Below are 18,306 nucleotides of genomic sequence, written 5' to 3'. Positions count from 1 at the left end.
TCTCCAAATTATGCTGAAAGTTAAAAAGTAGGTACGAGGCTCGTATAATTTTGTCAACGACCTTCACCTTTTGATCAGTTGAATAATTGATATAAAATTTAGGACATGATCAGCTGGATCTCACGTGTCAACATGAAAAAAAGAAAACAACTCCCGTAATGATGAACGCATTTTAACAGGAATATCATCACTGTTCAGAGGTGCGAGAAAATGGCTGAGTACATGTCTGAAACGACTTCCTCGGAGAGTGAATTTTTGAGTGATGGTGCTGAGGATCTATCATATGGTGACTTGACAAGCATTCCTGATTGCTTATATGATCGAGCTAAGACAATCAGAGCATTGTGTTTACATCACAACAATATAAATGTTCTGCCAAAATCCATTAACAATTTTGCTAACCTTATAACTTTGGATATAAGCAACAATAACTGTCACGAACTTGACGAAGCTGTGGTGTATTTGAAACAGTTAAGAACATTTATAGCTAAAAACAACCTACTAGACTGTAAAAGTATTCCTAAGGATTTCAGTAAACTTCGTTCTATAGAAGTGTTAAATTTTAGTGCTAATTTATTGACTGAATTACCTCCACAATTCACTGAACTACCTCGGGTAAAGGCATTGTATCTTGGTGGCAATGAAATATCTAATGTTACTGGACTTATCAGAAATATGTCTAGGTAGGTCATGTATAGCATGCTTATGTGTGGCTTCTTACACTCTCTCAATTATTTGATATTCAAATCTAAGTAGACCTGTACATGTATGTTGCTAGTTGTTTTTATTTTAACCTTTCAAAAAAATATTAAAAGTTTACATTGTATAGGAGAGTTCGCCAATCTCATTAGTGATGTCATATTCACTAATTTGTATATCATTAAGTGTCAAATTGGTTGGCAAATAAACAACTAAATGAACAATTAACAATTTCATGATTAGAATCCCAATTTTCAAAACTTTATAGCTTTGTTACTTTACATGTTTACTTTAAACGATATATAATCTACAGTACCTTAATTGCACTCTTTGTTAAAGGTTTTTGGTTTGACAGGAGAAGTTTACAATATGGCTATGATGCGACTTGTTTGATTTAAGAGAAACAAAAAATTATACACGTATTAACTCTTTCAGGTTGGAAATTCTCTACTTAGGTGGAAATAGACTGTCTGAGATACCTGCAGAAATAGGTCAACTTCATTCCCTGACTTCCCTTGTACTCTGTGATAATCAGCTTCAGAGTCTACCTCCAACTGTTGTCCATCTTCATCACCTGAAGTCCTTGAGTCTTCACAACAACAAATTATCAACTTTACCATCGGAAATTGTTAAGCTGAATTTGGTTGAACTAAGTCTTAGAAATAATCCTTTAGTTGTAAAATTTGTTCAGGATTTGACATTTACAGTGCCTTCATTGTTAGAACTTTCTGCGAGGACCATTAAGAATGAAAGAGTTAGATATAAAGCTGAAGATTTACCTGGTAATTTGACACAGTACCTAGACTCCTGTCAGCAATGTGTTAATCCTAAGTGTAAAGGTAATTAGGTATTGTAAAAAACATGTACAAATCAAATGCTTGCAATGGTACAATTTGTAGTATACAAATGTACACATGTATTATTGTGTTTCATATTTCATACATGTAGTTTCATTTAAAGGAGAAGACCATGTTAATGTGCAAGTCATAAATATCGAAACTAATCTGTTAAATATTCATGAAAATAAAATTGAAACAAATTAATTTCCTTTTCTTAAATAATAAATCGAGATTTATAATTAGGAAATTTGAATTTCCTGCGCCTATGGACGCCACCATGACCGGTTGAACTTTGACGTCACGAAGTCGGTTTGTAAAGTGGAAGTAAATAGGTAGTTGGTTATAATGTCCAAAGAAATCGCAAATTTGGGACTTTTCACCTATAATTTCAACCCAAAATAAATCTAAGAGATTGAGGCACAACATGTATAAGCAAATGTGAGACATCATTGACGAACAATGGGATTTTCAGCCAGATGACTAGTATTTGTAAGGAAAATCTTGTGGCTACTTCCGAAGAATGTTTGTGTTGCTTGCAAAAAAACTTTTTAGAACATTTCTCTTTTATCATTCGTGCAATCGTAAGCTTGACAAGTCATCATTTGATGATTAGATAAACATGATCGTAGAAATATTCACAGAATATTCTTTGTTTACATATTATTTGGAGTACTTGTTTCAGTACCAAACCGAGGTCATGAGCCAATCGGAAGCTATCGGTAAAAATAAAAAAAATCTGGCTATGATCTTCCATTAGATAGGAGAGTTCTGCAAGATGGCTATCCACTTATATTTCAAGGATTTCGAACTTTGCATAGCCTTGAGCATTTTATAAAAGCACATTTTGCATTAAAGGTTATTTATTTTTGTTTACGTGGGTATGATTTATTATAAGAGCCCAACTTAATGCATAGGTGGTCTTTCCCTTTAAACAATGATTTTTATGACACACCCGTATATTGTGATATTACATACATGTACATGTACTTGGCATTTATATTACAAGTGATATTGTACAGGTGATGTCAGTTTTTTATTCACAAAAAAAAAATACATATATTGTTTTCAGTGGTAAAATTATCAGAATCAGAGTCAATATTATTCTGTCAAATATTTCATAGGTATTTGCCTAAATTTGTTCACTTCTTTAAAAGACACTGAAAAACAAATACATGTACACTATGTACAAAAAAATGTGCATATAAAAATCTGGTTATACTTGACTCGAGCAAAGTTAATGTATACCAAAATACATGTATATTTTTATTTAAATCAAGGTAAATACAATGCAAGTAACATACTGAGTGGGAAATTCTTAAAATTTCTACAGAGAAATTAATCTTATAAAACAATTATGTCAGTTCAATGTATGCAGTATCATGGCCATGGACCTCAGTCAACTTTTCATTTACAATGAACGTGTTGATTTTGACCCCTGACTTCGTGTAGAAAAAAGTTTTAATGGAAGTGAATATTTTGTTAATCTACATTTGTACAAACAAGCTCACTTCTTTGCAAGAAACAAGCAATGTACATGTATTTCTATACAATTTACTGCTAGGTCATAATGTTTTGTTTTCTGTGTTTGAGGTGTGAGGTTTGTTGAGGTAGAGAATAGGAAGCTAGGAACCAGTTTTACATCTCTAATATTTTTTCTTTTAGTTTCATTTAAACTGGAAGTGCATATATCAATTATACTCTTTTTATATTTTTTAGGTGTATACTTCTCATCAAGAGTTGAAAAAGTGAAATTTGTTGATTTCTGTGGAAAGTACAGACTGCCATTACTGCAATACCTATGCAGTCCAACTTGTTGGACAAAACCCTTTATTCCTCATAGTGATACTGACACTGATGATGAAGATTCAGCTAGAGAAAAATTGAAGAGAGTCTTGCTTGGTTAGTCCATTAGGTTTGATACTCATGTCCCTGTAGTGCTTTCCATTATATATAAAACAATCTGTAAATCCAGTAAAAACATTGTACAATGTACAGGTATCTTAACATTTACATGTACTACCATCTGTATACAGTGTATGTACGTGCATAATTGTGATTGTAATACTGTACAATGTAAGTTCAGAGCTCAGTGTTATGTTTTGATTATTACTACATTGTAAATTGTGGCCTAGCAACTGCTGTAACTCAAATTATCAGTTATCACTAGTGGCAATGGATTGTGGTAACGGCAATTACCACACTCCCAATAAGGAGGAGGGAAATCCTGGTAAGATCATATCCTTAATCATTTTCTCTGTTGATACATTAATATGGCTGAAGTTGTTATTATTTGCAACAAGTCTGTGAAATACATATATCTATTTGAAAAAGATGTCTTGATACTGAGAAAAAAACTGGAAGCAAATGATTATGTGGTTTTAATTATGAGCTCATTATTTTTAGAGAATAAGATTCTCTTTTATTTTGTGATGCAAAGAAAATAATCTTAATTTTATTGCAATAACAACCAAATCACAAATTTTATTTTTTGAATAAAATTCATTTCTGAATTTCAAGTATCTTTGTCAAATAGATAAAAAGGCTGGGGAATTTTTAACAGGACAGTTTAATCTTGTAGTGCAATTGTTTATTTAAGCCTCATTTGACATTTTTGTTGTCTTCCACTAGAGCTGTTGTTGATCAGCAGTATTATTGTTAAATTTTATTGATATTTCCATCTACATGTACATGTATAAAGAACATTTATACAATACAATTTCTTCAAAAAGATTGTTATTTTATATGATCTTTTACAATAGCAAAATTATGGAAATATTGTCAAACAGTTTAAATTTAAGCGGTATACATTTTTTTATGTTTGTGTTTAGATAAATACTCGGATATGATCTTTTGTACAATACACTGTCAAATCACTAGGTTACACTGATACAATACTATAGTGCAAATGAAAAAAAAACAATTTCTACACGCTCTGTAAATTTAGACATTGTTCGGCACTCATGATCATATTTTGGTTGTTCACTCTTTCCAATTAGTTATCCTATTATTATACAAGAAGGAAACATTATTGGAGGAGGTCACATCATGAATTTACCTTCTAGTCAAATATCTGATAGGTTTATTATTGAATTTACTTACATGTTAATATATTTTTGGAATTTTGTTTCAAAATACACTGAAACCTGTCTAAACTGAACCCCTAATTGGACTTTGAAATTGGTTTGGGCTAGACAGGTGTTTGGTTTTCCAAGGTTCAGAATTCATTAGATTGCTATAAAGGAACGTCAAAAAGTGTACCTGGTTTGGTCAGGTTTTGAGGTTACCAGTATTCAGGGTTCAGTTTAGACAAATTTCACTGTGCTTACATTTTGAATATGATATATTCAAGTACAAATTTGTGAACAGTAATCATGGGTATTTGAACATGGTTTAGGTAGGTTTTTAATCTACTCAGGGTTTGATAAAGATGTGATTTACTGTAGAAAGGCTAAATACCATTAAAACCATGCTGGGCATTTCATTTAACATAAATATTTTTTTTTATTGTGAAATTTTATTTTTGACCTAATCTTACATTTGAAATCAGCGACCTTGTATTTTTTTAATAAACCATGTGTTCAAAATGTGATAAATGAACATTCACACATACTTGCATCACTTCTCTAGTTAACTGTTCACATTGTTGTACCAATGTTATGGTGTTATTGGTATAATGTAGATACATTGTGTGTGATGTACCATACCTTATTTCTCTCAGGAGCATGTAAACTAAACTGGAGTATAAATTATGAGTTATCACTTGCAACATTGATCTAATAAACCAATTATATGGGGTGACTATGTAATTAGTAATGATGTCAATTGCACACATACATGTAATTATACATGTATATTGAGTTACCTTTTTGCCCTCAGGTATGTTTTCACTCTATTCCAAAGATTGCCCTGTGCAGTTATTTTCCCCATTTAGAATTGACTCTGGTTCTAGATTTTGTTTTGGTACATCTTAAGTGTACAATATATTTATTTTTATATTGTAAATTTAGAAAGCATTGCAAGACCTCTAATAAATAGGCAATTAAGGTTCATCATTACCAAAAATAGACCTGGTTCAACATTCAATTTGCATCCAATTACAGACATACGTGTACACTTAGGATAAGCATGGCTGGAACTAGATGTTTAGACTTAAAATGCATTTTCTGTATTTGAATAAATTTGAGCATGGTTTTCCTGTGCCTTTTTTACCAATTCTGTAAAGAGTGCCAAAATAAACTAAATTGAGAAGAGGTTTTGAGATGCTCCCCAATTATGAAAGGTGGGCTCTTTTCAAGTTGACATGCTGGTCAATAGTCCCTTTTGTGGTAAGTTGGTGAGCATGCTCAATAAACACTTCAGAGAGGGGCTTGGGTAGAACAAAACAATTTTCCTCACAGAAGTGTATATTGAGCATGCACTTCTCATGCTCATCCACTACCCAACAACACATTAGGTTCTATAGAAGTACAATAGTCACTGGTATACAAAATGTGATTCAATTTGTGTGGATGTGGGTCAAGTGAGATAGGGATTAATGTATTTTTTATAAGGCATGTTATACCTTTTTTTTCTAAATGCAGACTTGTCTATATTCAGGGGACATGAATGGTGAAATTGAGCACATATTTGTGGAAGGTAATGATGAACCTTAACATAGAGTATTTGTTAATACACATAATAGATAGCTGAAGAAACGAGTATCACAATGGTTCTAAATTGTTAGTATTCAGGTCAATGTAACTAAAGCAGAGCTTCAGATAACCTGCTTATTTGCATTTTTAGGCAGCCTATAAAATCCAGTGAAGATGTGTGTAGTGGCAACTTTAATAGTGTATGTATAATCCATTTCTTCTGAAGGATAGAGTCCAATAGTGCAAAAGAAATGCTAGTATGCAAATAACCATCATCTTAGAAAAAGATGGGATAACTGCTCCCTGAACTTATTTGGAGCTCCATTAATATACAGTAGTTGAATAAATCTCATGTCTTTCCTACAAATGTATGTTTGGAATGAAAGTCAACCTAAAATGATCCAGTGATGTCACATTCTTTTTGATTTGATTTTAATTATATTTTGTTTTTTTAAACTTTATTTTGTCATTATGTAATATCTTAAAACTTCCTATTAGTCATGTCATTCTAGCATTTATCATTTTGTTTACTATGACTTGAAGATGATCATGTGTAACTCTTCTTTGAATAGTAAATTCCGGCTTAAAATTTTGAAGAATTTATAACCTGTAGCTGATAATTAAACGAATCTATAGGCGCAATGTAACTTTTTTAGTTCACCTGGCCTCTGAAACTACTTGACCAATTGGAACAAAACTTAATATGAATGTTCCTTGGGGTATCCTGCATAGAACTGATATGGGGATTTTTGATCCATCAAACATGGCCGCCATTACTAAAAATAGAACATAAGGGTCATACAGTAGTTTTTCGCATATATCTCCAAAACGGTTAGGTTAAGCCAAAGTCTGGTTGGGTAAAAGTGTTCAGCATGATGAGATCTATCTGCAGTCAAATTTTCATTTTAATCTATTAAGCCATGTTGGAGTTATTGCCTTTTTCAATGTTTTTTGCTATTTTTTATGTCATATCTTTCAAAAATCTTCCCCTCTGACACTATTTTACCAATTGAGACAAAACTTGTTATAAGTGTTTCTTGGGGTATCCTGCATAGAATTGAAGTGGTTTTTTTTTTATCCATCGAAAAGCATGGCCACTGTTACTAAAAATAGAACAAAGGGGTCAGACAGTAGTTTTTCGCATTTGTCAGACGCCTTCTAGAGTTATTGCCCTTGACAGGGGAAAATTACAGGGTTTTTTTTTACAGTTTTCAGCCATTGTCTTGAAAACAATGATAGATTTATACTTTCATTTACTGAAATGATCCTTATGATAAGTCCTATCAAATTTTTCTTGAGTCAATATTGTTGGACAACTTCTTGTTTAATTTATTGCCCTTGAAAGGCAAAATTCAACCAGATGAACGATTCAGGCTCCTGGGAGCTCTTGTTTTTCTTTTACTTCTAATGTCTGTGACTTGATTGTAGGTAATATGAGTTTCCATTTTAATCCTATAAAATGTATGCCAAATTGCAAAATAACTATACTTGTCCAGTTAAACCCTTCATGAATTTTATTTCTTAATGTCATATGATTATGGTATTGTAAATATTTAAGCTTTTAAGTTGAATAAATAAAATTGAAAAATCATAATGATTGTCATATTTTTTTATCATTATTGATGCTAAAATCCTCTCGCACTTGCTCTCCGTTCATTGACATGTCGCACACACGACATATCAATGGATGAGGAGCAAGTGATTGGCTAAAGTCTACACTGTATTTTGAGAAAACAGCATGAGAAGTTCATGAAAAGCTGATCTCTGTTGAGAGAAGCTTCTGTTTGTAGTTTCACAGATGAAACGGTTTAAAGGTATTTTTAAGGTTTTAGCCAGGAAATTTCGAATAGCCTCGCTAGAAGTGGATGAGTAAAGCTTGTGTCATTTAGGTGCATATTGGCAAGAGTCTCATATGAGCTTGAAATTGCTTTTGTTATTAAAAGTATCTATTTTGGAAATAACCAGTACTTTAATTCAGAATGTCAAACGAGGCCACTGAAAGAAGTTTTCAGTTAGTATGACTTCTATGACCTTTTGGTCAATTTTCTTTTAGGAGCTATATTGCCCGAAAATATTGCAGTCCTGAAATTGTTTGAAGCTGTTGCCAAAGTTTTCGTCAGTTTTATTGACAATATACACTTTTTTTTTTTTTTTTTTTGTTTGTTTGTTTTTGTAGTGACTTGAGTATTGTTTAAATGGAATTTCTAACTTGGTTTACTGAAAGCATGTTGAAGTTGATTAGGTTACTATGTGACTTCGTAGCTTCAATTTTCGAAGATCGTTATCAGGGTTTAAAAAATACAAGAACATTACATTTCTTGCCGAAGGTTGATGGAACACAACTTTGATATGCCAGTTTAGTCTTGACGCCTTACTAGATCAAATATATTGAGAAGATAGAAAGCGTTCAAAGAAGAATTGCCAAACAAATTCTCGGGATGAAAAACCTGTCATACCTAGGAAGACTTAAGATTTTGATTAAGTTTAATTAAGTCTTTAGGAAAGGTCTTTCTTACATTTATATGTAACCCGTGTAGGTCGGGGTGTCAAAAGAATAGGCCTGCAGCAGCGCTAAGCTTGTCGTAAAAGGCGGCTGAATGGTGCTCAGAACCCTAGCCGGGTGCTCTGCCCACAGGGCAACTGGGTTGTGTGCCCCAGGTGGTGGAATGGGGTACCCCTGGCGTGTTACATGCTGGGGTTGTCATGCTATAATACGGAAAACCTGACCGCAAACCATAGTGGTGCACCGTGTTGGGAAAGATGCCACGTTCCTCGCACGTTAAAGAACCCTACTGTGGTATTCTCCCGGAGTAGGAACCATAGGGCTCCGCCACAGGAGGCTAAATTGCCCGACCCTTCCCACCTCTCCCTATTTCAAGTGGCAATAAAAAATCTCTCGACCCCCATTATCCTTGTGTCCCATCCCATTTTTCATTTCATCATCATTTCATGTTCATTTTATCATCCACTGCATGTCCATCGCCTGAATATAGCTGAAATATTGCTGCTCGGGCGTTAAACCCCAACAAACAAACAAACATTTATATGTAAATGATAAACCTTGATGTAAAATGCCACAGGTTTCGACACTTAATTGCGGTCGTATCAAGCTGTTTATCACATACATTCTAATGATAATGATTAAGACCGTAATAGAAAGAGAAAGAAACCTTCCATTCGTTAAAACGATTGCAAGGCAATAAGTTTTTTTTTCAATAGAAAGTAATATGTGGCTTTTCATATAACCCTTCTTCATAGGAGAAAAAAATATATAGGATGCACTGTAGATTTCAAAATTAAGGTAGAAACTATTCGATTTTCCACGTGAATTATCTCCTAAGAGCAGACAGGTTGGAATGAATAATTATACCTTTTATTATATGGACCTATAAAAGAACAAAAAAAAATATGCAGGTGTAGCACATTTTACAGAATTTGAATGATTCCTACAAAGGCTGCTACTTAAGTTTTCGATTAGGAATATGACCACTTGTGCCAGGTCAATCATATTTGGCATGCAGTTGCATTAGCACAACTACATCACGATTCTGTATTGATTTCATGCCCCCGATTTACGGTCTAACGTAATTGATTGAAACTTCAAATTTCTTAATTTTTCATTTTTTTTCGATTAGGTCAGTTTGATATGAACCACTTGTGCTAGGTCAATGATATTTACGGCATATATCTTCATTACATTTCCATTTATATTTCATGCATATATGTTTGCTCCCTTATGCAGTGAATAACAGACCATGCACGACAGGCGAGATATATCTCTGTGATAACAGTTTGTTAGCTTTAAACATTCTCATATTTAATTCCATTAGGTTATGAACCTTTTGTTAAATACCGCATTTTTAAGGGCTTTCTCTACATAGGAAAGACTTTATTGTTTTTCTAATGTTTTTTAATTATTATTCTTTCGTCATTTGGAAAATTTGACATGCTTTCCTCTATTCATCTTTCAAGACATCATTACCAAATATGAACCATCGATAGAACTCATTAGGGACTTTTATAAGATGACCCTGTGAAGAATTCCACCATCCACTGTAGAAGTCATCGCCCTTTTATTGGCGTTTTTTCAACATGGTCCCCGAACTCATTTTTCATGATATCATGAACATATCTGGTGAACATATAAATGTCATCATGTTCTATCAGGAAATGACCCTGCTAAGGATTACATTATCATTTTTAAGAGTTATGTCCCTTTAAAACAATTTCTTTCAATTCCTCATATCTTAAAAACCATAATAGATAGAATAAATCTGGAAACGGTTTCATGTACATAAGCAGACGACCAAATTTGTAAACATGAATTTGTATTTTGTTATGAAACCATACGGGAGTTATTTCTCTTGAAATATCATACTAATTTTTTTTAAAATTATATTTCGAGAACCGCAAGTTGTAGAGACATGGGACCTTCATCAATGATCTTTGGTCCATGTGACCTTTCATTTACATCCAAAGTCAAAGGTCATAGAGTTCCAGAAAGACTTCTCACTGCAAACTACAGCCACAGAGTGCTAGTCTTTTTTCCCTTCCAACATTTACTTTGACACGACTCTGTTTCGTCATCTTTCAAGATATTACCAAATTTGGACCATCGATAGATCTCATTTCGGACTTTTGCAGGATAACCCTATGAAGAATTTCATCAGGTCTCACTAACCACTTCTAACGTTTCCATTACTTTACATGTTAAAAAAGTAATTTTCAAAGTCTCACTGTGAATTCCCAGGACAAATGACATCTTAAAGCTGCATACCGTTGCGAAGCTTGGAAAATAAGGCTTCCAAAATCATTATGCTAATGGTACGATCATAGTAGAAATTCTTCACAAAATTTACTTGAATAAATAATACTGAAAATCCACATTTTTACCTGTTCTGCTGACAGCATGGAGGCAAATTACTCACACATGTAAACAATATTCATACACTTTTGTAGTTAATTACATATATGATTTTAAAGTACACATTCTCAGCTTTATTTTGACTACTTTTAATCATAATACACACAAATAATGCACTTACAATGCATATGTCTAGGTTCAGTGTGTTTTTGGTACTACATAGGGGGATGGCCATTTGACCCGGAAGTGGTTAGTGAGACCTCATCCATAGTAGAAGTTATCTCCCGCTTATTATGGTCTTATCAACATGGTCAACAGGTTCCCCGAACTCATTTTTACGGTTATCATAATCATACTTGGTGAAGATGACCCTGCTAAGGATTTCATTATCATCTTTAAGAGTTATGTCCCCTTAAAACAATTTCTTTTAATTGCTCATTTCTTGAAAACCATAACAGATAGTATCAATTTAAAAACTGTTTCATGTACACAAGAAATAAAACCTAATGAATAAACATAAATATGTATTTTATTAACAAACCATACGGGAGTTATATCTCTTGAAATATCATACTTAAGTTTTTAAAATTTATATTTCGAGAACCGGAAATTGTAGAAACATTGGACCTTTATCAATGATCTTTGGTCCATGTGACCTTTCATTTACATCCAAGGTCAAAGGTCATAGAGTTCTAGACAGACTTCTCACTGCAAACTACAGCCTTGATATTAAGAAAACGATAAGAGATAAGTGCAAACATACAGCGTATGAAATGACCCTCTCGATTAGCCCTACATTTTGAGACAAAATTTACAACTGTCAGACCGACTACTCAAAAGTTATGACAATTCTAACCTTTTGAAGAATCCGGTTTGTGACCTTGACATATTTGTATGACCTTGACATTGTTAGTTTTATCAAGGTCAGGTAATTCTAAGATGTATGGTGATAGTTTCATGTCTCTACGACTTCTGGTTCTGGAATTTGTTATTGCATCTTATTCAAATAATCAGTGTGCTCAAAATGAGCTCTGCTATTGCCCAAATTGTTTTGTAAATTTGTTGCATATGTTCTGTAAATTATCATACAGTTTTCAGATTTGATGTATCATGTCCCCTTTTGAATCTATTGGAATTTTAGTTTTTCAGAGCGAGGGTATATATTTTAAAATCCACAATAGACACACAAAATGATCAGTACACAAAATGAAAGATGTGCTCAAGCACAAGTGTTTGACACAATACCAAGGACCAATAAAAAAAAAAAAACCAACGATACTACAACAACTTAAAATTTTCGTATTTTTCAATGGTTTTAAATACTTCATCAATACCTATTTATAGATTTGATATTGCATCATTTTTTCAACTTCGTCGAAGGGGGTCATTTTGAAGGTCTAAATGAATACATTTCAAAAATCAGGGTTTCAACCATGATAAGTAATACATGTTCGAAGAGTAGGGTCATTAAGTGCAAAAGAATAAAGTTCTAATAAGGTAATGTAAGCCACCCGCCGGAATCCTGTCCGTAATACCTTCCGGTGGTTACCGTAATGTACATGTAGAACATGTAGCGCCATATTCATATAATTGTTCGATTTAATAGTTCTACTTGTAATTTCCATTTTTATGGGTTTACTTTTCATAGGGTTTTCTGGTATTAGTCTTTGTTCCGTGAGATCGGATCTGGTATGCGTTCCTTTCTTTTATTGTGACCATGGATTCCCAATATTTCTGATAATCCAGATTCTGCTCATAAGATAGGGTCTTTGTTGTTAACTTCAAAACGTTTATTATAATAATAATCATATATATAACGACTATATCAGCTGTACGAGTGGTGTCCGACGTGGTGGGGGATAGTACTGTGCTTTCATGAAGCGGTTTTATTATTCCGTTAAACTTCCCGCATAAATAGAAAGTAATATAAGCGGCGGACATACGAAATTATCTTCCTTAAGTTAAGTAAAATCCATATTTGGTATAATTTCCTCACCTTAAGTCTGTAAAGATTTCTGGCAAAAATTCTATCATATCAAATATAATAAATTCCTACCCCATCCCTCCATTGAAAAACTATGCTAAACAGATTAATTTCCCAAGAATAAAAAACAGTTTCCTACTGTTTCTTACAGTAATATTGTTGCATATCAAATGAAAGGTCTTAAAGCGTACATCCGAAATATCGATGGTTTGTCCAGATATAATGAGTCGGATAATGTCAATGAGTGCAAAACTAAAGTTCTTTATATAGAGGTGAAAATTCTAAAGATCAACGAAAGTAGGGTAGTTGTATATCTAATGAAAGGTCGTCAAGTTTACATTACAAAAATAATATTGGAAACATCCACAATTGCATTTGACCAGGTTATCAACTGCAAAAACAACAAACTTTTGTAGAAGGTAGCATGTTATGTATCAAACCAAATGTCTTTACGTGAATATTTCAAAGAAATAGTTTTCAAGGGAAAGACCTTTGAATTGTTTAACAAACAATTGACATACTAGTTTGTTTTTTTGCTTTGCTTTGTTTTGTTTTGTTTTGTTTTGTTTTTTTGTTTTTTGTTTTTTGTTTTTTTTATTTTTGTTTTGTTTTGTTTTTGTTTTTGTTTTTGTTTTTGTTTCAAGAGCCTCAGTGTATGAAGATAAAGTACAGGAATCATGTTTTTTTTTACTTAAATTTATTGTTTTGCGTTTGATATTGACTTTATAACATAAAAATAGTAGAGTAAATAGATAATAAGAAATGGATTAAAAAACTACATAAATAATCCATATTAGATGTACAGATGCTTTTGGAAGTAGAAAATAAAATTTAGTTTAATAAAATATTACATTCCAGAGAATAAATAGTCGATAAATCAGTAGTGTGGTGAGGTTATAGCCATTAAGAATGAAAAGATACATGGACAGGTCCAATAGAAGCACACAGCCGTCTTTGATTTTCTCATTGTTGTATTGTAGAAAAGATACCTTAGGTTAGACATCAGCAAGTAATTGACTTGAATGACAGTGTAAAATTAACATGAAAATAATTCGCTCTGTGCACGCAGCCTGATATGGCTGTGAGTGTCCAAGAATCGTTTTATGCTTATATTATATAACTCCAATGTATTCCAAAATCAGGTGAAAATACCTGATTTATATTTATTTCTCGAAGTTGAATAAAAAAGACCGATTAACATGTCTAGGCCTGCTTCACTTATTTTTTGACACGATGCGTTTTAGAAAAAATGTCACACAAGCCATAAAGTGGTTTTGGATTTGTTGAAACAATGTCGGTTCCTCTACCCCTATCTTCGTCAATGCATGTTATGGAAATGGAGACCATTGAACTTGGTGAGCTTATAATAAAAATACGGCATAAATTTAATAAAATGATTGGGCGTATGAACCCAATGTTTGTTCGAAAATTAATTGTATTGATTATGTGCATTGCTCGGGTAATCGCCATGAAACTTGTTCCCTTTCTGAGCCCGTCAATCCCAAAATATCTTATTTGGTAAAAGTACAATGGCAGTACCTGCGTGCTAGTAATTCCCTTAAGTTTAGTAAATGATCAATCTATTTTGCAGGAGTGCACTGGAAAATACGGAAGGAAGGATGGGTGGAAGAAGATAACTAAATCAGGGGAAGTAAAATTATCGTATATTACGATATAAATTGAGTTGGAGAAAACCAATGAACATGCACGTACAAGCTAACCTCCAAACCCTCATTGAAAACTCGTCAAGAAATAGACTAGACTATCCACAGTGAGACGACACCACTTCTGTTCGAAGATTAAATAGAAATATTTCATCATGTTTTGTCATGCAAGATTGAACTTTTTATATAAAGTAAATTAAACTTTCATATTCTAAGATTTAAACTGTTCCAATCTAGGTCTTCAATGAAAATATTGATTGCACCCTTTTTACGGAACATTACTCCTGACAAGTGTACAAGTACCGTAATATAAAGTCCCCGAATGTACATCTATACGATAATATGAAGATTTTTATTTTTTATTGGTTTTTGATGTTTGAGAACCCATAGGAGTTTCGCGCTGAAGCTTCCTCGTGTTCTAAATCTTTTTTTGTTAAAATTATCTTAAAGGACCTTTCAAAATATTGACCGTACCAGAAAAGCTCCTTTAAATTCACCTATTATGTCAAATTCTCCATGTAGATTGTTTTATTTCAAAATTCGTAAGACAAAAAGAAATACAATTCTATTTCAATTATATCCAAGTCATACACGTGCGTCGACATCTGTGTCACGAGTCGCCGAACCATGTAAAGATAAAAGCCGCTAACGCTCACTCTTGAACATAATTAAGTCTACCGGGATTGTTTATTGATATAACCCAGCGACAAAGAAAGAACGATACACATAGTGTCACTATTTTAGTTGTACTCTCCTGTTCAAGTCCTTAAAAAAGTGTGCAAAGTAGTTGTGTATTCGCCACGCGGTGATGTATGCCTAACGAAAATGTTTGTTTGTTGGGGTTTAACGTCCGAGTAGCAATATTTCAGCTATATTCAGACGACTAACGAAAATGAATTAAGCTCACAGAAAACGGGAACTTTAGTTTTCTTACTTATTAAACGCGGTATCGCACTCATGCACAGATCAGTGGGCCACTCTGCATCATATATACAAGCTATTTTCAAATATTTATTAATTTTCTCGGGCACGTGTATACATTTTCAGTGCACCCAAATGGATATTTAGAACCAATGACGTAGCACTTCCATATGTGGTAAGTGTGTTACTTCCGGTTTTCATTTATGCATATTAATTAGGTCGTCGTGAAAATTCGCACTTCATTTAACCACACCTGATGAGAAAGCGTTTGTTACACTCGTATCTAAACATACTATAGTTTTTATAAATATAAAAAGTCATAAAATATTTATTTGTGTGATGTCTCTTTAGATTTAGAGATCGAAGGAAAAAGACTTAGCTATATGACAAACGCGACCACTTTTCATTCCGTACTGTCAACTTTCCTTTCATCTGTGGCAACATCCCTTCATCACCTGCGTATAAAGCTCTTACATTATACTAGAGCTTGCCTTAACTAGGCAGACTTTTTGTACCGTATTGGACTTCAGGTAGGCTTCTTTTTTTTTATGGTCGTCTAGAACCGATTTGTTCAACGTCAGTTTTCCTTTCCTCATTCGTCCACCCTATCCCAGACTTGACTATTGTGAGCAACTGTGCGGGTCTTCCTAGAAAAGCATAGGATACTTTTCCTAGCGGTGTACCGATTTTTACTAGAGTCCGAGTTACTCATTTACCTTCGTTGTTTTGTACGTATTATTTCGGTTATTTTAAATTTATGTTCTTCGTTGTGCGTGTGTTTTTTCATGTCTGGGCTTTGTCCCTGGATTAAATTCTTTTGATTGGTTTCCTTGATTGAATATTTGTTTTCTTTATCCCTGCTAATAAAGCTGCAAATGTTGTTTTTATCGGTTGATGGATAATTATTCACATAGTCCTCACCCGATTGTTTCATCGTTTAAAACAGGGAACCTCTTACCTGGTCCTCGCTTGGAGTAGAGAAGCAGCACGCATGCTCCCATGAGTCATTTTTGGTCACTTTAACATCAGTTCGAATACCTGTACCTCTGATGTCGCATCATGTCTAGAAGGAAGCAGGCAAATCCTAGACCACTAAAAGGTAGGTTTCATTTTTATTTCATAAATTATTTCAACTTTCCTGTTTTATTATCGATTTGTATGTATGATTTATCTCTACCAACTTATAGGAAGTTTAAATTGCTTAAAGAGAAAATGACATCTGCCAATTTTTTTTTCTTACCTGTGCGACAGGTGAGAAAAGATGCTGATGTATATTTCATGGATTCTGAAGACTACGATATATGATACGGAGGAACATCTTTTTTAACCTTTTTTAAAAAAGTTTTCCACAGTTACATTTAATTTTCGATGATACATAGGTTACTGGTGCCAAAGGGACAGCCTGATATGTTTCAGTAGAGTATGACTATTAAGAATCAAAAGAAATAATCAATTCATAATGCCATTGAATTTGGTTGGTCTTTTTTTAAGATAAGTCCAAGAACGGGAAATTGCCCCATACAGGTATTCCGTAACTCAAATGTGTAAAATCTAAAACATCAAAAAATCAAAAGCTTACACTCTTAGAAACTAGAAATACTGTGTGCAAATGGACTTAAATCAAAACACTTGTTGCATTATCTCCTATTGGAGTCTTAACTATGGTTACATTCCTTCAAGCACATCTACATATGTTGCCCAACCTTCCTAGAAAAAATTTCACTCACATCCCTTGAGCAGTCTAGGGGGATTTGCACTTACAAGGTTTTAACATGTTAAGTGTAAGTGTTTGTAAGAATCAGGTAAAATTGGAAAAATCAGAAACATGCATGTCAAAAAATCTTACAATGTTTTTCAATGATACTTTCTCCATTTCAAAAGACCTTTATTTGATCTCTGCATCACTGGATTTGCTGAGCAATTTTTCAATAGAATGTTAGAAAAATGAAGTTTTCGACAGAGTTATATGCCTTTGAAATGTTCCTTTACAGTGCATTTCAATGAAATTGTAACTCAATGATCCAGCATGATATGGAAAATCTTGTCTTATTTTCTCGATTCTGACAGTGTAAAAAGTCAAATTAAATTTCCAAAATGGTGTTTTTTTTTTATACAATGTTTCACCCACTGCCCGATTCTTACAGAGACTGACACTTAAATCCTTAATTGGATGATCTCCCTTTGAAGTCCCTGTAGAGTTACTTTGTTTCTTTTTGCAAAGATACCAAGCCTTCCTATAACCCCCTGAACTTTCTTTGTGGGGGAATAATATACTAAGCAAAGTTTCATGAACACTGCTTGAAGCATTTTTAGGTTATTGCACTAATAATGGAAACTGACCACTTTTTTATGAATAAAAACCCACAACTTTTAATCCTAAAATCACAAATTGTCAAAAATAGATAATCAGTGCACTAAAATTTCATTGAAATTGCTGCATGGTGTTGGAGTTATAGTCCAAAAACAGAAAATTGCCCCATATTTATAAGAGAAGTCCCATTGCTAAAAAAAATGAAAAATCTGAAGTTAATAAAACTGAAAGGGAGCTCACATTAATAAAAAAAAAACCAATTCCTTAGTTTCACAAAAATTGGAGACAGCACTTTCTAGTTATCGTGTGAAGTTTTATGTGATATAAATCATGCAATAACCCTTTTACTGTATGGATATATAATTTAGTCTTGTTTAAAATGAACTTTTGTTA

At 33.2% G+C, this 18,306-nt stretch overlaps 1 protein-coding gene across 2 annotated transcripts; it reads left to right on the top strand.

The window, feature by feature from the left end:
* Positions 1-77: 77 nt before the first annotated feature.
* Positions 78-16,701, top strand: LOC148617333 (leucine-rich repeat-containing protein 58-like). 2 transcript variants are annotated; one of them, XR_015922477.1, is made up of 5 exons: positions 78-683; positions 1,135-1,538; positions 3,255-3,437; positions 14,609-15,777; positions 16,549-16,701. XR_015922477.1 is itself a non-coding variant. In XM_088584973.1 (3 exons), the coding sequence occupies exons 1-3, from the start codon at positions 211-213 to the stop codon at positions 3,440-3,442; spliced, it is 1,065 nt and encodes a 354-aa protein (XP_088441099.1). In that variant the 5' UTR covers positions 79-210; the 3' UTR covers positions 3,443-7,763. The 2 variants fall into 2 exon arrangements, 1 of the variants encoding a protein (XP_088441099.1); XM_088584973.1 differs by lacking the exons at positions 14,609-15,777; positions 16,549-16,701 and having other exon boundaries at positions 79-683; positions 3,255-7,763.
* The last annotated feature ends 1,605 nt before the right edge of the window (positions 16,702-18,306 follow it).

The sequence above is a fragment of the Perna viridis genome, chromosome 5 (assembly GCF_037379345.1).
Source record: "Perna viridis isolate PV_CMFRI_1.1 ecotype Kerala chromosome 5, ASM3737934v1, whole genome shotgun sequence".
In the NCBI taxonomy this organism is placed as follows: domain Eukaryota; kingdom Metazoa; phylum Mollusca; class Bivalvia; order Mytilida; family Mytilidae; genus Perna; species Perna viridis.
This window is presented reverse-complemented; position numbering and strand designations above follow the sequence as displayed.